Source organism: Xiphias gladius, chromosome 23, assembly GCF_016859285.1.
Source record: "Xiphias gladius isolate SHS-SW01 ecotype Sanya breed wild chromosome 23, ASM1685928v1, whole genome shotgun sequence".
Lineage (NCBI taxonomy): Eukaryota > Metazoa > Chordata > Actinopteri > Istiophoriformes > Xiphiidae > Xiphias > Xiphias gladius.
In genome coordinates this window covers 23315518-23338594 of record NC_053422.1, presented here as the reverse complement: position 1 = coordinate 23338594, position 23077 = coordinate 23315518, and the positions used below count along the sequence as shown (strand labels likewise).

The 23077-nt window shown below is 41.2% G+C and overlaps 1 protein-coding gene across 1 annotated transcript in view; it reads left to right on the top strand.

Moving 5' to 3' along the window:
• The first annotated feature begins 3474 nt into the window (after window positions 1-3474).
• The window catches only part of LOC120785812 (AF4/FMR2 family member 2-like), a 134314-nt gene continuing 114711 nt past the window's right edge, over window positions 3475-23077 (top strand). Inside the window, exon 1 of the mRNA XM_040120771.1 lies at window positions 3475-3578. Coding sequence (XP_039976705.1) covers window positions 3526-3578 — 53 coding nt within the window. The 5' untranslated portion in view covers window positions 3475-3525. The remainder of the gene's footprint in view (window positions 3579-23077) is intronic.

Below are 23077 nucleotides of genomic sequence, written 5' to 3'. Positions count from 1 at the left end.
CTCAAGGTTTGAAGTTTTTGTTCATTCTGAGTTGCTTCTCTGCTCGCCACAGTTGTAAAGAGTGGTTGTCTGAGTTACCGTGGCCTTTCTGTCAGCTCCAACCAGTCTGGCCATTCTCCTCTGACCTCTCTGATCAACAAGCTGTTTCTGTCCACAGAACTGCTGCTCACTGGACCTTTTTTGTTTTTGGCACCAGCAATCCTGCCACGGTCAAAGTCACTGAGATCACATTTTCTCCCCATTCTGATGTTGGGTGTGAGCATTAACTGAAGCTCCTGACCTGTGTCTGCAGGATTTTATGCATTGCTCTGCTGCCACACGATTGGCTGATTGGATAATGGCGCGAATAAGCAGGTGTACAAGTGTTCCTAAAAAAGTGCTGAGTGAGTGTAGATTACAAATGAAGTACAAAAAGCGGCACAGGACAGCTTTTGCTTGGCTATCAGGGAAGCTGATATGACTGTATTTTTACAAATTTGAGATTTGAATGATTGGATTTCCTGTGAAGGAGAGGTGGAAGACATGGACAGGAAAAACTTGAAATAAACATCAGGGACACTAAAGGTTAATTAAGAAATAAAAGAAGTAAAAGGAAGATTTTTCCAAATATGGGAGGAAAAGTAAGATTCAAATAACAGGTACATTTCATAGTGTAGTACTCATGTTTAACCACATGGGGGAGTTGTGGTACTGTCCTCATTCACTACTACGAATACATGTACCAGAGAGAGAGAATAGCAGAAAGCCTGGGCCCATGTTGAAAATTCATGACATGCACTTCTCAACTTCTGCAAGATACACAGCAAGTACAATGAGCTCAAAGCCGAGAACAGGCTCCTTCCCGACTATTTTATCAGTTTGTATTTCTGTTCGGATCCGTGTCTGCGTGTGAGACTCCCGCTCCCGCCCGCGTCGTCATTTAAATAGAAATTACTGGCGCAGATGTCGCTTTACCAACATTGCAAAAGACACTAAGGAAAAAATTAAATCTCCAAACAAACAGCTTCTCTGGTCGTCGCGAAGACACACACGAATTAACTGAGCAGCTCTCTGTATGTTTGCCCTTAATTATGTTTTTCGCTTAATGTCTCTCCATCTCTTTTTATCATCGAATCCTCCATCAACTCATCCTAGAATTGCTTATATAAATTCTGCTACATTTTTCTATCCTTCCCTCTCCCTCTCTCCAGTCTTCTTTGTCTCTCAGTGTCTGACCTAGTTTTGGACAGGCTTTCTTACACACACACACACACACACACACACACACACAGAGAGAGACACACAAAACCAGTGTTCCTGCAGGTGCTTAAAATCCTTGAAAATTGGTTGAATTTCGAGGTGGTGTTTTTTAAGGTCCGGAGATGTCTGGAATTTTGATTTGTGAGGTTGAAATGGCTGGAAATGATCAAGGTCATGAAACAGCACTTTCAGACAATATTGCTTATGGCTGGCAGTGTTTTTTTCCCCCCATCATGCTGTATGGTTAACTCTCTTCCCTTCTCTTCTCTTGCCCTCTTCCCTTCCCTTCCCTTCCCCTTCTCCTCCCTTCTCCTCTCTTCCCTCTATCCGAGGCTGCTGTTTGTACTTGCAGAGTGTGATGCAGAGTAGTGCTGGCATGTTGCCCCAGACCAGACCAAAATACTCACGCACACATGCACACGCACAGACGAGACACAGTGACATACCATCCAAAACAAAGACGCAAGCGCACGCACGCACGCACACACACACGCACACACACACACACAGACACACACACACACACACACAGACATACGCACAAAAGCCCACAGTATATCTTCAGATATTATTCCCGATGCACTTGGACTTGTCGTGCTCTCTCATCACGGGTAAGGACACGCAGGCGTGTGTGTAGGAGGACTTTCTGAAAGGAGAGGACGGCGATGTCGTAAAGGAACCACGGCTACAGCTACTGCCGCCCCGCATGCTGAGTGAGAAGTTTCAACCATCTGGTCGATCATTATTCATGGCGAGGCGTAAACAGTCAAACGTGCCGCCGGGCATGTGTTGCGGCAAGTGCGTGATAGAGAGCGAGGAGGGTGGGCCGCTACACTCTTATTAAAATGGGATGATTAAGATTGGCTGATCGGAAGCAAAGGTGAAGTGGCCGGATAAAGACACAGACGCGGGTGATAAGTGCAGTTTGTGGGGGTGTTTCTATGGCCAGCTGGGCTGAGAGCCGTACACGGCATAGTGTTTTCAGGCACATTTGTCGGTGGCAGCTCGCTGCTTTGCCGCCTCTCTGCACGAGCTGATTCCACACAGGGCAACTTTTGCACTTGCGGTGCCACATTGCTGGGGCGACCGGGGTTGGGTGCCAAACCGAGGAAACCAGTAACTGCGCGCACTAACGTGACCGGCCCTTTGCTTTGCACGCAGTAGACACACGCGGGGGCAAGAGATAACGTAGAAACCCGGAGCTCTCGCTCGACGCTGCCGAGGAGGCCGAAGTTTGGAGGATACAGAGGACTGGTTGTGTCCACATCCAGGGCCTATATTTAGGCCAAATGCAGCGAAGCAGATTGAGTAACGGAAAAAAAAAAAAAAAAAAAAAAAAGCAGAGAGCAACCACCCAGTGGATTATAGCTCCTGAACTTTATTGGACTGCACAGTTCAGATCGTATCAGGCAAAATGGTAAATCACGTCCACCTGCAGGTAAACTGGATCACGCTCAAAGAGAAGAAGAGAAAAGTGTCTTTTGAAGTTCAGATTTACTGTGTCTTTATTCTTGTGTAATGAGGAAAAATAACGAGCTTTTGGCTTAAGAATAGAAACAACAGCATTCTAGCTCAGAAAAATGGCATAAAAGGACCAAAAAAATGATATGAGAAAAAAAAAACATTGGTGCTTGTTCAGCTTCGCTTTTACAAAAGAATAAAGATCAAAAATTAAGAGGCTTTTAGTGTGAGTGCAAAACCAATTCACCTCCAGTTGGAGGTTAGAAACTCTGCCGGGAAAGGTGTCAGGAGTGTGTGTTTCACTGGCTGTGACCCGCGGGGCCAACCCTAACCTCTCCTAACGCCAAGCCCAACTCCAGGTGCCCCGTTTCCCGGCCGCTGCCGCGTCTCCTCTTCACGTGAAGTGACACTCGACGCGAAGAAGAGACGGCGAGGTTTATTTCTGTGAGCTCCTGCAACATAAATAGCTCTGCTCGTTGCGTTGGGATAATTTTGCAGCGAGCATCTCGGTGTGACTTGCCTTGTACAGCCCTCCTCGGTGTGTGTGTGTGTGTGTGTGTGTGTGTGTCTCTGTGTGTGTGTGTTCGCTCTCTCTCCCTCCCTCCACCTCTGCCTGGCTGTCAGCTCGCCTCGACCACGTAGCAGCTTCCTGGCAGCGGCAGCGGCAGCGGCTTGTGTCTACTCTCCCTCTCTCTGGCACACACACTCTCTCTCTCTCTCTCTCTCTCTCTCTCTCTCTCTCTCTCAGTATCAGTAGCCTATGTAGAACCACGTAGCACCAGCTTTGGATTGTAACCACCAACACCACCACCAGCCGGAGCGGCAATGGATCTCTTTGAATTCGACTTTTTCAGAGACTGGGAGCTTGAACAACCATGGTAAGTCCCCTGGCTTCTTCAATGCATGTGTGTATGTTTAATGTGAAGGCTTTTGAGGAGGGATGAGCGGACATGTTCAATGAAGGCTTTCTTTTTTTTTTTTTTTTTTGGGGGGGGGGGGGGGTGGAGAGGCAGACAAAGTGCGTTCCGGACAAATCCTGCAAACCGCCTTTCTTTTTCTCTGTCGCCGTAAAGCTGCCGTTGTTGCCAGAGACGAACCGGGAGGCATGCACACGTAGCCTGCCTACACACACGCACACACACACACACACACACACACACACACACACACACACACACACACACACACACACACACACACACACACACATCCACTAACAGCAAGCGGAACGCCGGCTTCCACCGTGTGATAGTGATATTAAGGAATGTTTGATTTGAACGTGAGCCCGCACCGGGCTCTGTGGCGGAGCGGTGACACGGTGAGCAGCGCGGATGTAGGGAGAAACCCAGAAGAAGAAAAGTGAATGAATTCTGTCCCCGTGTGTGCGGGCACAGAAGTTTCGTGGTGCTACAGCGTTTCTCTAACATTAGTCCCTGAAAGTCTCACGTTCCCGGACGTTTGGTGGTAAACCGGAGTTGACGGGAGTGAGTCCACCCCCCCCCCCCCAGCCTGAGCAGCGCAGGTGTCGGGGGGCTGCTCTGTCCTGGGGACACGTAGCGAAGAAGGAGGGAAGTTGGGCTCGGGCGAGCCTAAATGTGTGTTGCGATGTGTGTTGGTCGAGCATCTCCGAAGTCGAGCAATGAAGTGGCCATCAAACGCTGAAACTAGCTCTGCGCCTCTTACATGTCGCTGACGGTGGCGTCTTTTTTGTTGATTCATAGAGGTTAGACGCGTATGATTCACGCACTTCGTCGATTCGTTGATCACCAGTAAATTCATCAGCAAACCTTTTTGTTTCGTTTTTTAACACTCAACTTTCTCTGGTTCCGGCTTCTCTGATGTGAGGAACTGCAGCTTTTCTTTGTTTTATGTCACAGTAGCTGGAATATTATTTCGGTAATGGGCTGGTGTTTGGACAAAACACCTGAAGACATCACCTTGGGCTCTGAGAACTTGTGATTGGAGCCCGACCGATGAAAACATCAGACCGATATATCGGCCGATATTAGTGCATTGCAGTTGTATCGGTATCGGTGTATATCGGTGTATAAATCCTGCATTGGTCAGGCTATACTTCTAATTGGCCATTTTATAGGCAAACTACTGTTCATCTATTGCTCGATCAATAGAAAAAAAATAATTGACAGATGAATCTGTAATAGAGCTAAACTGATATGTTGGCTGATATTAGCTGATTGCACGTGTACTGATTTAAGTGCATGTGTCGTCTGATAAGTAACAAGAAGATGCAGTACAGAAATGCCAAAGTAGGTTTGAGGTCAGTTACAAACAGTCTTACTCTATATTTAAATTAGAAAAAAATGTATCGCCCCCCATGTCGTTATCAAATTCCAGCTCCCAAATATCAATATCAGCATCGGCCTCAAAGATTCAGGCTATGATCTGCAATAAAAATAATAACTATTCAAATATGATGAATGTAATTGCAGCTCTAATCCATACTGTGCCATATTGTATTGTGTTACATTACAGTCCTCGGTGAGGTCACTTTATATGCAGCAGAGAACATAAGAACAAAGACTCACATGGGGAGAGGAGCCGAAGCCTTTTAACACCAGGGAGGAGATGCTGGAGGTTTAGAAGACGACGGAGAGGCTGTCGTCTGCAAGAAGTTTAACAGAATTGTATTTCTCTGCACGATATAGAATTTATCACAACATTGATTTCTACAGAATCTGGACACATGAACAGTAATGGAGGGGCAATTAGAAATTCCAATCGGCTTGTTCAACTCGGACTCGGATTTTACTGGCCAGTTCCCAGTTTAGGCTACAGTGTAAACCGCATTTGCAGTATATAGCACTTTTTTCGAAAGCACTTCACAATTTCACCCATTTAACGCCAAGCATGAAACTAGAGGACCATCCACACTACCTGCTGAGCCACAGCCTCCCCAGTGTATGTAGGAATGTGATATACTGTGGGTTGATGGGGAGGGATGGATAAAAAAATTTAAAAAGCCGCTGCAATTTTGTACAGAAATGTGAAAAACAATACAGGCATTGGGCTTGTTTCACTAGATTTTGTATGCTGGTTAAATATTGTGCCGGATATATTTCGAGCATGTGGTTTCAGGGCAGTCCACCAAGCGTTTTGCAAGTGCAATGCCCCTGTTGAAAAGCTCATCTGGTCAGTCTTGGCTTCAGTATGTATGGAAGTGATATAAGATGAGGTGAAGTCCATGCATCCTCTGGAAAGCTTTCCAGATGAATAAAAACAAAGAAAGATACCAAACAATTATCACAGAGGTTTCACTACATGCTGGATAACTGCTGTACTAGAAACATTTCTTCTTCACATAGTGCTGAAATAGTACAGTACAGTATATGTAAGTCAGCCTTTCCAGTTCAACTAAGTCTTTTAGTGGAAGCACAATAACTTGGCAACTTGCTGTTTTGAATCCTTATTCCAGCGGGGAGACTGTGAGCGGAAATGTGACACACACTGCTGTCCCTCAGCAGCCACCATGGAAGGGCCCTGGAGCAAGGTACTTAACCCCCCGCTGCTGGAGTGGAGCTGCTCAGGGCTCAACAACAAGCTCAGGGTGTCTACACATGTAACCCTCCCCCTGCCACCACTCAATCACGCTGCTGCTGTCAGATGGTCCTTATGGGAAATAGTTCTCGCACACAGAAATACGCTTTGTAACAGAGAAGAAAACGCAGGAGTGTGCGGACACAGCTGATTAAAAAAAGAACAATGAAAAGAGCTGCTGATGGTTTGACAAGGTGGCAGTTTGAACCTGATTAGTCAGCACTGGTCATTTTCTCCAAAAGCGTAAAACAACCCATGTTCACGTAGGATTGAATGATATGACAATATACACTTGACAAAAAACGCATCCACATCACAGATTTGGCCATACTGTCCATACCATGGCAGCTATGTCTTGAATACCTCTGGGTGTATTAGTCCAGCGGTTCCCAACCCAGGGGTCAGGACCCCTCCGAGGAGTCACAAAATAAATCTGAGTGGTTTCAGGATGATTTACGGAATAGGAAAGAAGGAAAAAACATTGTTATGCAGAGAATTATGTTCTTTTTTTTCTTGGTGGACTTTTTCCAAATCTCTGCTCTTTTCTTCTAAAATACTGAATAATTTTAGCTCCAACAGTTAGTCATATGGAACAATTGAGTTTATGGAGGAAAATCCCTTTTAGGTTTTAGGGCTCGAAACTCAGACATATGCAACTTGGCACAAGGGGTTACAGGCAGATATTAAGGATGCAGATAACGATCCTTGTGATTACAAATTAATCTTCAGATAATTTTCTCAGTCAATCCTCTTGTCTATAGAATGTGAAAAATAGTGAAAACTGGCCATTGTGATTTCCCGGAGCCCGAGGTCTTTGAATTTCTTCTTGTTTTATCAACAGTACAAAAACCAAAGCTATTCAGTTTATTAACATATATGTCAAAGAAAAGCACAATGGCATTTGTGTTTAAAAATCAGTGAAATGATCAATAATCAGTCATCAAAGTAGTTACTGATTGATTTTCTGCCAATCGAATAATCTATTAATCAACTAAATGTTTTTTTTTAAGTCATCAGGGTTGGGAAGCACTGTAGCAAGTGGTTGTAGGCAATGTTGAAAATCAATAAGCAGAATTTTTATGGCAATATTGTTTCAGTTTTTTTGCATCAATGTGATGAAGTTGTTTGATTTATCAGGTAGTTATGTAGCAGGTCGTCAACAAATCATGTGACTTTTCGATTCCTGTTTCCTAACTATGGACAATGGTTTCTTTCATGACGCAACCTTACTAACATTAACCAAGTTGGTTTTGTTTTGTTTTTTTCCCCCAAAAACCACAGTCTTTTGTTAACCTTAACCAAGTAGTTATTGTGACCTACCATAGTGGTTGCGGATTGGAAAATGGCAGCCACTGACAAGTAATGTCGTTCTGTTGGTAGACGCATGTCATCAGAAAATGCTCAAATATCAAAATGTCTGTCCAAAAATGATCAGCTTGGCAGTCCATGTGACTTATTTACAACTAGTAATTGGACAATGTGAAACAAAGGGCATCAGTAAGTGGGGAGGCTGCATCCATCAGTTTTTTTTTTAACTTTCCGAAACCAATAATCCACCTATCACACGTGTGCAGAGGTGAGAAAGTGAGCAGGATTTGAACTTTTTTCTGAAGCTCTCTTTTCATGCTCTTCACTCACCTACCTCTGTCACTTTCTGTATGTGCAAACAAGTGCCACACCATAAAAGGCTTTGAGGAGAGGCTGTCTGAAAGTGTGCGCTGTTATCCGCGTCTGAACGATCCATTGTGTTGAGACTACAAAGAAGTCTCATTTCAAAGTCAGATTTCTTGAAGAGAAATCGTGGAAGAAGAAGTAGGGTGTAGCCTGAGGAGGATATGAAAGCAGCACTTTCACATGTCGCCATTTGGAACAGGTACACTTTCGCCTTTAGACACAGTCGGACGACATGTTATACAGTATTTCATGTAATAACATTTCAAGCATATTGAACCCATAAATCGGTCAAATACAAGTACTATACTAAACTGAACATTCAGTCATGGTTTAGGCCAGAGACAACATGGTGTAATGAATTTGGTTGGGAATGGAGCCAGTGCAGCACATGATGCTGCTGCTCCCAAACCAGAGTCTGTTGTTAACCAGTGTTTTCTACCAACGGCTAGGGGAAGCTCCTTTGATGTAGCTGGTAGCTCAGTGCTAATAAATGTTCAAATGGACTCAACTGTCCAAGATTATAAGGAGAATAACACTGCCAAAAGCTGAAAACCAGAATGGAGAGAAAGAGTTATTTTCAAATGGATGTATTTTCCCAAAATTTTACAATGGATTATACAGGCATAAAAGGCGACACACACCTTCAATAGGAACCATGAAAATCACTGAGATTGGAGTTAAAAGTCTGTCACTTGCCATTGATATGCGGCTCCTGTTTGACAGTGGATTTTCCCTTTAAGGCAAAAAATGAGAGAGAAAACAATCTTGAAGCTCCCCACGCCTTTGTTAAATCTGAACGAATCCAACACTGTAGGTCTCCTTCTCCTCCTCCTGAAGAAATATCCTTTCATCTCTTCTCCTCTTTGTTGCTCTTTCTCCCTCCTCCTCCTTCTCCCATCTCTCTCCTTGTTTCATTCTCTCGCTCAGAGATCTGAAGGCTTTGTATGATTGTAATAGGGCTTGCGTCGAATGCTGCGCACCCCTCACTGTAATTGCCTATCATGTAGCTGGCTAATCATGGCAGTGGAATCTGGGGGAGACTGCTTTGAATATTAATTGACACTGATGGTGATTGGTTGAACCATTTAAGTAGTTAATTAGGGAATTGATTACACATATCGTCAGCATGGAATGCAGTGTTTTGGAACTTAAAAGTTAACATCTAACGTAACTTTGTTCATTGGATCTTTGAATTGTTTGAGTAATTTTTCTTTTATGCAGCTTAAAAAAGCCAAAAGTAAAAATTGGATTGAAAATGTTCAAAGTGAAAAATGCTGATCAGACCATAAAAAACTCAGTCTGGGGATAAGCTCACAAGAGGAGAAGATGGGATCTGCAGGGAAAAGTGGTGGCAGAGTCAATTTATAGTCAATGCATTCAATGTTCAGTCCCACAGTCCAATATTCAATCTGCCCGTCAATCCTCCCAAGCTCTCAATCAGCTCAGGCACACGTGCAAGCTCGATACGCACACAGTCATTCGTCACACTGCTAAAATTTCCACTTGATATTTCACACCAGCATCATCAGTGACTCAGAATCTGTGAAAGGAAGCTGTGTCTCATCCCAAACTGCCAAGATTTCAAAAACAAATGCTCCAAAACTAACAGCAGATAACACTGAAGGACGTCTTCTATCTGGAAATGATCAATTTTATCCCATACTGGTGGTGCAATTATCCCTCAGGGCTGTAAAATGGGAGCTCTGTCAGCAGGTGTGAAGAAGCTGGTAAAAGCAGTCAGATCATCTGGAGTCCATCGAGGAGTAAACAGTCACTGTCCGGGGTTCTGAAGTCTTTTATGAGAAAAGACAAACAATGTACCCATTCTGTTTTTAGATTTATTGTTGTGCTTTTTGAAATTGTCCTGATTCCACAAAGACAACAGACAAACACATATCAATAACTATCAAATATACATATCAAAATATACATATCAAAAAAAAGCATGGCCACGAGAGGACATGCAGTCCCAATTTTCTGGAAAAACTAATCTAAAAATTTTCAGTTTCACGATTTTACATTTTTCAAAGGCACTGGTAGTTGAGAAAGATCCAGTCATTGAATAATTAGGAGTAAGGCTGCAAATGTTTTTTTCATTATCGATTAATCTGTCAATTGTTTTTCTTATTAAACATGAGGTGTTGAAAAAAAAAATTTCAGAAAATAGTTAAATATATGCATCAACAGTTCCCAGAGAATTGCTTGTTTTGTCCAACCAACTGTCCAAAACCCAAGGATGTTCCAATTAACAATTGTATGAAATGATGAAAAGCAACAATTTCTCTTATTTAAGATGCTGGAGAAATATCTGGCTCTGTAGCTGCTAAATGTTTCACTACATCAATTTGCTAGTTGGTAACTTTGTCTTTCGGTTTGGTACCGGGCAGGTAATGCGTAGTGGGTTTTGAGCTTTCTTGCTCAAAACAGCTGCCTGCCTTGACAGAAAGTAACACTGATGAGAGCAGTGAGAGTGAACCAAGACAGGAAGTTGGGCCAGGCCATAAATCAAAACAGTGAGCTCAAAGACACTAAAACACCCCCAGGAGCTGAAAAATGGCAGATGCCGGCGAATATTCCCTTTGGTTTTGACACTACAATTGACAGTTTTTACGTAACAGTTATTTAATCCTTTTTTTTTTTTAATGTGAAAAAGTACTGATTAGAGCAGCTTTGGATTTAATGTGTTCCAGAAGTATTTATTCAATTTTGTGCCAAGCAGTAATTGTTCAGACTTGTCACTGATCCACTGCAGACTTAGACTGAATTTTTCCTAGCTGCAAAGGATGTAATATTATACACGTGTTTTTCCAGCTGCATATACATTTTAACAAGGAAGTCTAAATCGCGATGAAACAGAATCTCCAAATCAACTTAAAATATTTTCTCAGTTTCTTTTAGGACTTAGATCAAGTATGATTACGATATGGCACAAGATCATAAACAATCAGTCCAAGTACCACATCTGTGGCATATTAGGATTCAAAATTTGTTTGCCGTACCGCAAGAGGAGATGTGAAGGAGGCGAACTGTTCTCAACTGAAAAGCTCTAGTACGATTACACACAGTTTTTGCGTTCTTACAGGTATCTTCTGTGAGATATCTGTCATCATCACTTACTGCTGACAGTTTCTTTTCCCCACAACTTTTTAGTATGTTAAGTTTTTAGAGATCTTAGAACGTTGCGGAAGATATCTGTAGAAATGCTACAAGTAAAATAACCGAAGCAGTGCTCTCAGTCATCAAAGTAGTGGCAGAGATAATAAAATGCCTCGATGGCAGAAATCTTCAGCAATCATGATGAAGGAGATGGAGCCTTTAAGCTAATTGTTCAACAGTTAATCCACTTAAATGTATACGTGACACTAGTGGTACAAAGGCAGGGGTCAACTGTAAAAACTTTATCATTGAGTAAATCAAGGCCCCTATCTGTGGGTGAGAGTTGGAGTGTAGACATTTTAGGGTTTGCACATTCTCAGTATAAACAGCTAAGCCATCTGTTGAGTTTCTTAAGTGTCTTATAGGAGTATAGAATAGTAACCATCTGGATGGGATATAAAGTCCTCAGCAGAACATTTGTCTTTATCATGGAAATTTTGCCCAACCAAGATGTAAGGAGCGTAAGGTGTCCCTCCTCCCAGTGTTCCTTAAAGATGAGAAGAAATGAGTGGTTGTGCATAGACTTTCATTAAACTCTTTATCAAAGTCAATACTATGGCCATCTGCTCAAGGGATTGTACTCAGGGTGTTGGTTTTGTATTTCTTCATCAACATTAGTAGTGGAAGCTTTTAAAATTGACTTCCGTTCCATAGAAGTGGAGGGAAGATCTAACCCGGTCAAGACAGTCTTTATCAACTCAGAAACGTGACTGCAGAGGAAGATAAATAAGAGGCAAGGGGGACCCTAAAATATCAGTCATGTCTTCAAGTTAGATTTTAGTTTTACCATCTTGGACTAATTCAACTCGCTAAACACTTCAAATTGACCCTTTTTTCAAAAGTTTTGTCAGATATTCTTTGGGCGTATGACCATACAGTATTTATAAAGAAAGTTGAACACATTAAGCAACTCTCATCTAAGCCACAAAAAGGTATTAACTTAAATTTAGTTTGAGACTCATCCATCTAACACAAACATTAACATTGACAATATTACACCGCAGCCTACGGTTCAAGATGACAACAACATTTGGGAATAAAGTATTTAAGATGTACTGAGTGTCTCAAATGTCAAGAAGCATGCAGTCTGCCATCTGTCTTGTCCAGGGTAGATTTGAATGCTGCAACGTCTTAAGGGGTGTCGAAGGTCTTGGCGCCTTCATCAGCCAGAATTTGCACCTCAGCAGGACACAGTAACGCGTATGTTCTGTTATAAACTGTTCCCAGAGCTTGGAATTCAACTTGTCAAATGCTTACATGCCCCTTGTAGGAGAAATGATGAAATCTGATCATCACAGGCTAAAGACGCACAGACGGGGAACTGGTATAGCTGCGGGTGGGATTTACGTGCTCCAGTCTCGTCTGCAGTGGCAAGCAGGTAACCTGAGGTTCTGGAGGAGCTTTACTGGACCAACCGCCCCGTTGCTCCTTACAGAGTCCCAGTAACGTAAATACTGTGACAGCTTTTCAAAGTTTCAGAACTGCATCGTTAACGGCATTCACCCTAGCGCTGGCTTTTCCTAAAAAAGTTTTGAGACTCACATTATTATTGCACACTACACTTTCCCCTTGTAAGTTGGATCATGTCATGAATAATTAGCCAAAGGGCCACAGGTCTCGGTGCCATAGCTAATTGTCGTATTGCACTTCACTATTATCTCCAGAAGTCAAACCTTTACTTTATGTACTGACTTGGAAACTATCCACATCAAATCCTTAAATAAATCAGATTACTACTGCAACTAAAATCCTCAAGCCTCTAGTTAGACCATCACATATTTTTCATCATTTATCGTAAACGAAAAAGGCTTGTTTTTTTTCTGGTTTAGTCTTTAAAAGATTAAAATGAACTTTTCATTTTAACTAAATTTCAAATAGATAATGAAAGTATAATAAAAAAACAACAACATGAATTCACCCACAAATTACCATGACAAACATCAATTGAGGACCAAAGGGCAGTCGGTGAAAAGTCATTCATGAGTGTAGCTGATGTACCTCCACTGAGCTGCAATATCTTTATCAAAAGACTAGAAGATACAGAGTTTACCGACCAAAAGCTGTTGAAAAGATTTCGGATATAAGCTGCTGCAGATTTATTTTGTCAACCAAATAAGCTGAAATGGAGATTGTTGCACTATTTAAAGATATTATTTTCAATTAATGATGTGCAGGAATTGCATTTGCTTTGTCAATAGATGTGACTGAAAACCTTGTAACTACTAATTAGACAATAAAGCAAAATAATGTACATAACTGTACCGGATCTTCCCCATGGGATCAGATCACCAGGCTTCTTTTCTAGCTGCTGTTCAAATATTGGCAGAGTCATTGTCTTCAGAGTGTTTCCCACCTTTTAATGCTCGTACTTATCTGTGTAGTTATCACTCCAGAGTCCTTTTTTATGCCTTTTTAACGATTACGTTTTGCGTTGTTTTCTTTATCAGACAATACACAAAGGAGAGATAAGAGGCGCTTGAGCTGCCGTAGAGTTTTTGAACCACAATCAAACCCACAACACCGGGAGAGGGACAAAACTATGGGAAAATGAGCAGAGTTTTTTTCAAATCCATCAGATATCTGTCAGCATACGGTGTCTGAACATTGTTGCTCATCACGATATGAAGTGCGTGCAAGTATAAAATGTGTATTTTTTAAATGATATTTTGCTTATTCAGTAATTAATTTATTTAATTATTAAACTATATGCCTCACATAATATCCATCCATTTGCTGTGAGAATTGAATAGGTAATAGGTCAAATTAGTTAATGAAGAGCTTGCTTGAAATTACATTCCCTAATTTGTTGTTAGAACTAATTAAGAATTAGTTAATCGAGTATTTGCTTGAAGTAGAGTTGCCTGAATTTTTAATTAGTAATTAGTTTAATTAGTTAATGAAGAAGAGGGCTTGCTATGTAACACTAACTCAGACGGTCGACGAATGTGTCACGATAACAAGAAATGATGTCATTTCACTGAGATCTGACATTGACCTACTGTCCAGATATACTGGAGCTCAGTATATTTCTGTAGGGAGATGCTCACTGCTCCGCTGCTCCCAGTAAGAATAATAAGCTTGGTAATCCAAATAAGAGTAAAGATAATCACTATCATCGAAATACGACAGTAAATTTCAGGTTTAACTGCTGTACCTTAATAAAAAAAAACTAAACTGAATCACATACGCATTAAAAGTCGTGACTGGGCGAGGCATATCAGCAGGAGTCTGTGTGTGTGCAAGTGTGTGTGTGTGTGTGTGTGTGTGTGTGTGTGAGTTGGAAGGTTTAGAAAAAGAGAGAGCACAAGAGAGCGAGAGACTTGGCAGTCAACACCAGGTAGCTTCTGCCCTTGTGCCCCCAAGATACCAAGACAATACACACACACACACACACACATACAAGCACACACACACCCCAGGTCCCGAGGTTGGCAGAGCCATCTGCCAAGAGGAGCATGGTGCTGAGGAATGATAACGCACGCACGCAAAAACACTGACGCACACACTGTTTCTTTTTTTCTTTTCCTTTTTTTCGAGGAACGCGCACACACACTCAGCCTGCCTCGAACCTAGTGTGCTACTAGTTCTCTCCCCTCTGCTGTAGTTGGCACTGGCAATGTTGCTGATACCTATTTTGTGCATATCTGTATAAATGTGCGTGAGTTGTCTTGTTAGTGGGCTGTTGTAGCCTGCTGAACTTAAACATTTTAGTAGCCTCATTCTGTCCGGCAGCATTATGGTAAAAACACCAAGGCATTGTGACGCTTCCGGCAGAGTCCTGCAAAGGTCAACTTTTGTCAACCCGTTCTCGTCCCGCACACGGAAAGCTACCAATCAGCTACCCGTAATTATTGCGGAGGGAAAGTGTCCTCTGTGTTTCCAATGGATTATGTTCACTTGCATTTCCACCTACTCTGACCAGCTTGTTGGCAGAGGCACACACTCTCCAAACGTCCGTCATTTACACACAGCCTGAGGTCATGTTCTCTGTATTTTTTTACTTGGAATGTGGGAGTTTTAGCAAGCAGGTGGGAGTTTACATACTGCAGTAACTATAATCTTAATTCTAGTATAGACCATATTTAAATGTCACTACTTTTAAGCAGACAAGATAAATAAGGGATTCACAATTTACCCACTAGACCTTTATTCCTGGCCTTGGAACAATGTCTTTGAAACTAGTTCTAGGCCTGAATGATGAGACTACCATCTATTATCAAAATAAATACAAAAATTCGGCACAACGTACTGTTACATATTTGTAAAATCCTGACTACAGCCCTGGTGGGTACAATCATTAATTATTTAAATATTTATTTATTTATTTAAGAATGAAAGGCAACTGACATCCTGTGCTTTCCTATGCAGTGGAGCAATGGTGAGTCGTTCCAGTATCCTGAACTGAGTGTTAGGTTTAACAAACTGGAAAATGATGAATATTCTTTTCATCTCTTTTTGTTTTTTATGTTCAGGGGTTCTTTTTTTTTCTTTTTGCTTGTTTATTTCATCTGCATGTCCTGAAATGTTTTATCTGTACCTGCCATTTCAAAACTGACTAGCAGCTAAATTAAAGCTATTACAGTTCTTGGTGTTTTAAAATATCAAAGAAGGCTATAGTTCTCTAATAGAGACATTTGTTATATTTGAAGTTAATGGATAAAAATCCATCATATAGGTTGCAGTTAGAATTTACCAAAAAAAAAAGATATTTCACCATGCTTCGTTTGGAAAAGAACGTTGAAGATAAAGACACCCACGAGAGGCTAATGTTAGCTGGTTTTCATCAGCAGGACACAGCTAATGCTATGCTATGCTATTCTAGCTAGCTAGGCAGGTTACCTTACCCGATGGAGGACTCTTTACTGAGAGGTCACCGGTCTTCTATCTCAAAGAAGCAGAGACATTGCAGACCAGTTGACTGTTTCACTACACGCAGATTTTGCAATACATGTACACAAAACAAAAGAGAGAGAGTGTTAAAAGGGAACACTACACTTTAACATATCAGCCAATCAAAATCCCCTATAAATTACTCTGAACAGGGCTTTATCATTCGGTTTTGTGTGTGTGTGTGTGTGTGTGTGTGTCTGTGACTACGGCACATATTATAAAAAGAGAGAGACAGACAGAGGCCTAGTTAGCCTCACAGGACAGTAGATTAAACACTGAATTTAAAATTAACCAGAAATAATCAGACTGAATTTGAAAGCAGGGAGACATAGAGGAGGTGAGAGCAAGACAGAGATGGAGAGGGCTAATGACGTAGCTCTTCTAGCCGAGGCCAATTTACTGTGAGGTTTCTAAAGGTCATCTCCTACATGGAGGCCTGTCTATGACAAATTACATTATTTACACGGGGTAGAAAGAGGCAGCGAGACCCAGAGACACACAGAGAGTAAAAAAAGAGGGAGGGAGGGAGAGTGTGTGTGTGTTTGGCTGTAATTTGTCTACAGTGTTAACATGAGAACCCTAAAGACATTTGCCAGCACTTCACCTAATGATCCTCTTATCAAAACACAACACCTGCATTTTTGACAAGGAACAGCTATGTCCTACGTGACTTTAGGAGATGTTTCACTGCGACATTTTGATGTTTTCATTTTTGGCCACTAGCAGAACTGTATATCCAGTGCAACACTGTACTGGCTAACGCTTACATTAAATGGATCATTTTAAAAAGGAGATTCACAATCTTATCTGCAGCATTTTTGCATAAACAGCTGTTTTACTGTTCTCTTTCAAAGATTTCTCTAGCACCTTAGCTTTTTAAATGGCTGACAGTTTATTAAAGTTGTTTGATTTACTGCTGTAAACACTTGATGTCAGGCAGGTAAGTCTTTTCAGGTGAAAAAAAGCCTGTAGTTAGTTTTGCTTAAACTGAAGAAGAAGTGGGTAATGAGCATGAGCAGCATGGCTGGAGAGAACAAAAAAAGAAAAAGAAAAAAAAAAAGGGTGCCATATAGAAAAAGCTAACTCCACCAAAGAAAAACTGAAGAAAAAGACTGTTTGACTGACAAGTGATCTCTGGAAAGTGCAGTGTATGAACTGTTTGACTGACAGGTGATTCATGGGAACTGCCAAAGATGGAGGAAAAACCCGACACCAAACCCTGAAATTTTCAAGATGCTTTAACACCTGCAGTATGTTACATTGTATCATTATGTGGAGCAAGATTCTCAGATTCTCTGTTATTTTGCGAGATATTATGATAATTGCTTTGGTTTAATTATTTTCACTACATTAAACAAAGTACGACTACCAAGCAGTGAAATGAAGACATTTTAGTGGTTCTTATTTCCCTTGAAGGAGAGGACCGAGTTCCCCAAAGACCGGCTTAGTGTGTGCGTATGTCTGGGAAGGGAAGAGCCAAAGGGAATTCTAGTTAAATGGTCTGGCACTTGGGAATGAATGGAAATATTAATATTTAGATTTACATTTTTTAAGGAAAATGTCTTCAATGAGTAAAGCACAATATTTAATTCAGATCCCACAGCAAGTGCACAAAAATGTACTTTTTACATTAAACTTGTCTTTGTTATTTTAGGTGGCAACACCTAGTGTGATCTTTAGGCAGAAAATATATCACGATGCAGGGGCCTACTGAATAATCGGGGAATCCCTTAGTATAATTCGTTGTGGTATAAAATTTAAAAAATATATTTGAACAATGTTAAAATTGTTATTTCAAGGTTCTTTTTGCTTTTTACTCACAATTTCTAAGTGCACTGATGATGCAGATAGTGTACAGCGTCACTGCACCATTCTTCAAAGAAAGCCCTAGATTGGCAATGAATTGTGAGTTTCTTTAGACATTTCTGGATTTTTCCATGAATGGGAAAAATCTAAGGTAATTTATCTGAAATAATATCTATCACCGTTCTCTTGTAGAGGAAAAAGTGGAATTTTTTTCTTGTACGCAACAATTTCTGACTGAGTTTTCAAAGATAGCTAGTAGTTAAAAATGAGTTAGAATAGAACACTATTAACCGTACGTGCTGCTCTTCCAGTGTATCTGTTTCACTAGTAATGAAAGGATGTGACGCTACGTAGCTTCTGTTTTCAGCAAAATTGTCAAGGCAGCATTCGAAAGGGCGCCCCGCTCTTCGCAGCAGGAGAAAATCATTTCTGACGCCACTACTTCACAAGTAAAGAGTCATCAAAGTTAGTAAATAAGAGCGGTAATAACTTTTTTATTCAATGCTCAAAGTTTATTATTAAGAGTATCCCAGTCCTCATTTTCTTCTCCACTGCTCCTCTGTGTCCTCTGTCTCTGTCACTCCTGCTCCAGGACATTTATTACCTTTATCAACCAATTCATAATTATTCTGTCTCTCCCTCTGCCTTTTTCATCAGCGTCTTCCCTCTCTTTCCTTTTTCTGTTAACCTTTTCCTATCTCTCCCAACCCTCTTCCTCTCCTTGCCTCTGCCCTGAATTCCTTCAGAGGCCGGCTAATACATTTGTTATCAACCTACTCCCTAATTAACATGCCCCTTCTCTGTCTGAGTCTCTCCTATCTCCATTACTCTGTCGAGATTTGTTCTTCTCTCTCTCCTATTTCATTCTGACTTTTTCTTCTTTCCGCATCTTCTCTTTCTGTCCTTTTCATTTTTTTTTTTTTTTGAATAGATGAATTTCAGGATGCCTCCTCATCCTTGCTTCTGAGGCTCTATTATCTACAGGCAGACAATTTGTCCGCCTGAAAGCCAGCAGGACACAGAGATCCATTTTCTGTGTGAATGTGTGATTTCAAGTATCTCCATCTCTCTTGGCTTCTCTGGCTTTAGCAGTGTGTCTTGGTATGTCTGTGCTGTGTTTTTGTGTGTGCGGTCTTAGTCTCAGGGTCCTTTGCAGGTTCCAATGCTGGGTTCCTGGGGTGTCTGAGTGATGGCCATTAGCATTCACGGTAAATATTGCCCTATAACATCTCCTCCTCAGTGGAGTTGCTATTAAGGTCCTGTATCTACCCTTGAAAAGAAAAGAAAATCTCATTTGTTATGTATATTTGAAACTAGGAAACCGCTTGCAGCAGACTACAAATAACATTTCTCGTAGAGGAATTGCTTTCATAACCTTTAACTATAACCAGTATTGCTAACAGTGCTCCAAATTTATTCTCTCTCCCCGAGAACTCTCCACATCAAGTCTGCACCTCCAAGCATGCGTACATAGACACACATGCCCTCAAAAGAAAATTCCCCGTGCTTATCCAGCACTTGTAATTTACTCCCTATATCACCTTAGACATGTTTGCATTTGTCATGTACACAGGTTGAAGCCCAGGCAGAATCTGAATATTTCTGTCAGTGCAAGTATTGTTACAGTGGAGCCACAGTTCAGCTGTGAGTAGACTTCAATAGCCTGCAAGTGCTGCTACGGTGTGGAATACCTTTATCCTGTATTTAGCTTATTCATTAAAATAGATCAAGTGAATACATTGTGTAAATGAAATAGAATACTGTGGTAATAGTGCAAACAGTGTTAGTTTTTGGCGCCAGTGCAAAAAGAAATACAGTGCGTAATGCAGTGGGGATGTGAGGGTTAGGGTGGTGAATGGTCGTATAAGCATATGTGTGCAATTCTGGTGTCCCAGGTTCACATCCCAAAATCACAGAAAAACTCTAATGTTGCATTGACCATACACTGATTTTGGATGATTGTGCAGAGAGTAAATGAAACCTTTTTGAACGTTCAGTGAGTATTTGTTCTTTATGATCTACAATTTCCATGCAAGGCATATACAGTGGTGTTAAGGTTAGGGAACTAAAACGCACGGTTAGGGCTGTTCGAAAAAGGCCACCTTAATTGTTGGAAACAAAGTGCTTTGCAACTCAGCGAAAGGGGGCGCTGCGTCTGACTTTTGTAATTTTCCACAAAAAAAAAAAGACCATCCGACCACGATGCCCACTTTACACAGCTATCAGTTAGGTCTTGAAAGCATGGAAGTAAAGCAGGGTTCTGACTTCCCTCCCCCTCACCTTTTTCGTTCCTCATACAACTACTCTCCGTCACTTTTTGTATGTACCGAGTGCAACACAATCAATGAACAATGAAGGAGAGACTTTCTGAAGGACCACCTCGGGGGAGGTAGTCTGGTGCTGCCAGACGAGGCCATGGCAGTCAAACACTGTGGCCATTCGGAACAGGTAAATACGCTTTTGCCTTTAGATTGATTGGACAAACTAGTTTGTTTCAAACATAAAGAACCCTCTACATGTTCAGGTATTTTGTTATGCAAAAATAGTCACATTCTATATGTAATACAGTGGCTTAACACCATGGCAGTCCTGAGCTTTTTCTTTTATAAAAAAAACAGTCATAAACATGAGCAGAGGAGTGTACGTTGCTCATTTTCCTCCATGGTCTGCTGCTTAATGATCATTGATAGTTATTGGTACACACTATTCTGTTATCCCAGAATATTCTGTATAATTGTGTATAATCCGGGCTACACCGCCGCTAGGCACAGTAATGAGTAGTAGTAAAGTTGTGGCTCATTAACCTGTAGATAGATGGCAGTGGTTTGGTGAGGACCGGCTGCAAGCTGTAAGCCTTCACCCTGCCCATAGAGCTAGTGGAGAAAAAGGCTAACATTGAGCTCAATCAATATGTTAAGTGTGCGTGAGCCTGGCCCGCGCACGACTGCGTGTGTGCATTTGCATTATGTGTGTATGTGCACGCGCATCTGTAACAACGCCCTGGCTGTCTAAATGCGTATTGATCCCGAGGTGTTGTTTTGTGTATCTGATGGTTCTGTTGTGTTTTTAGATTCATTAAGTTTGGCTCTCGCACAAACGATGACGGATGAAGTCAGCTGAGGACTGATTCATCAGCATGATTTTTAAAAGTAGTCCAAGGGACATTGATTAGCTGTTGTAAAATTAGACCTGATGCCGTTTGGGTGGCGTGCGGACAGTTCCTCGTTCCCTCTTTAAGTCTTCTTCGAGCTTCAGGTATCCACACACTCATGCCACAGGAAGAAGAGATGAGACGCAGAAAGAGACGGGTCTATGTTAGGACATGTAGATGCAGGGCTTGTATTCGACAGAGATATCCTTGAGCACACACGCTCACTGGATCCATACACTATACAAACAAATATGTGTGTGCTCAGTTGGTCCTACTGTTTGTGTTTACTGTTGTCCATAATCCAGCATCTCCTTAGTGGTGTTTCTTAGTTTCTCTTTCAAATGATCTCTTTGATGTGTTCTCATAATGATTTCCCTCTCCCTAGCCTGTAGTGCGTTATTCAGTAGACTGGAGGAGAAAGAAAGCATTTATATGTTTTGTAATACCCTTTCTGTTACAATGCTTTTGCATGTTTCCCTCCTCCTCTTGAAATTATATAGATTATTGGTCTCACGCAGTCTCCTGAAGGGAGTTTGAGGTTGATGAATTCAATTCTTTAACTAGACACAAGTAGCAACATACTGTGGTGCTAACATCAACCTAATCACACTTAACCTACGGAATTGTCACTGTAGTGTAATTGTAGTGCAGAGAATGGCGCACTGGTTCTCAACTCTGGCAAGATCTATCTGAGAGGTCACCTGATACTGGGTACTTCCACTTCAAGCCTTTTAAAAAATCCTTAAAACGACACCATCTGAGGAAAAATCCCTCGTCGGTCGAACTGATCTCAACTCATCTCCATTGTGATTTCTATTTTTAGCGCCACCATTAGGCAAATACAAGTAGCATTTGTTATGAAGCATTTTCACATCATTAGATATGTAGTTAGACACAAGTCTCCGGGCTCTCGGGGGGGAATTGTGAAACAGCAGGGCGAGAATAATAACGATGCTAAACCTGAGCAAAAACAATAGTCTCAGACCCTGTGGGACTTGAACCTCAAAAGAAAGAAACCAGGTCAAATTGTTAATGTTACTGTAAATAACAACATATAAACACAAAGCCTAACATACATACCACCTCCCACAAGTTCTCAAACATAAACACATAATTCCCACCATCTCTCCATACACTGCTAATTCAATCCTTCCTCCTCCATGCTTGGTCTTCCTTTATTCTTTTCATTTCTCTCAGGTTTTCTTCTTCTATCACGCTTGTTCTCTGAGTATAATCACCATGTTATCAGGTTAAATCCTTCAGTCTGAAGTCTTTTGGCTTCGTGGGGATTTGTAATATTGTCCTCATTTATTTTAGAATATCATGCTTTTGTTATTTTAGTCAGAGATAATGTTCTACTTTCCTATTTCTAGAGACTAAAAGCTGATCTCTATAATGTTACTCAGTGCTGTGCTGAGACTCCAGCTGTAATTACTTTCTGGTGATTTTTTTTTCTTTTTTCTTTATCATCTTGGGGAATTTTCAGAAGTTGTCAGCGGGACCCAAAAAGTCAGAAAAGCTTCTTTTTTTTAAGATAGTGTTACATATATGGCTTTACTTATGAACTCTTGAGAGTTTTACACAGGCAATGTAGACTTTGTATAATTGGTGCTCCATTGGTGATGTGGGAAATGTAACAGATAAATCATAAGTAAATATGAATTGTGATTCCCTCAATTATAACAGATTGGCCATCAGTCCCATTTTGTCTTCTCTGGTTCCACCTAGATCCCCGTCACGGAGAGAAACTGTGATTTCAAGGAATACTGGTTCCTGGAAAAGGCCAGGGCTGTTGTTTCGCAGCCGCCTGATTCACTGCTGCTGCTTTGTAGCCTTTCAGTCACCTTTGAGATGTGTGGGATACTTGCAACTTGCCTGCTCACTTGCCGACCGGCTTTTCAAGTCGAGTTTGATATTTTTGCTCATAATCTCAGGTGATGAGTTGCAGATAACTACTTGTTTCTGACAGTGTTTTACATCTTCACTTCTCTTACATATTTTTTAGCAATGACTCAGTTCCCGAAGCTACACTTACACCACGAGATATTAAACACACAAATGAAATCATAAAAAATACAGTATTCATTCATTCATACTTGTATGGAATCCCATAATGTTGAACCAGTATAGAATCAGTTCAAGACA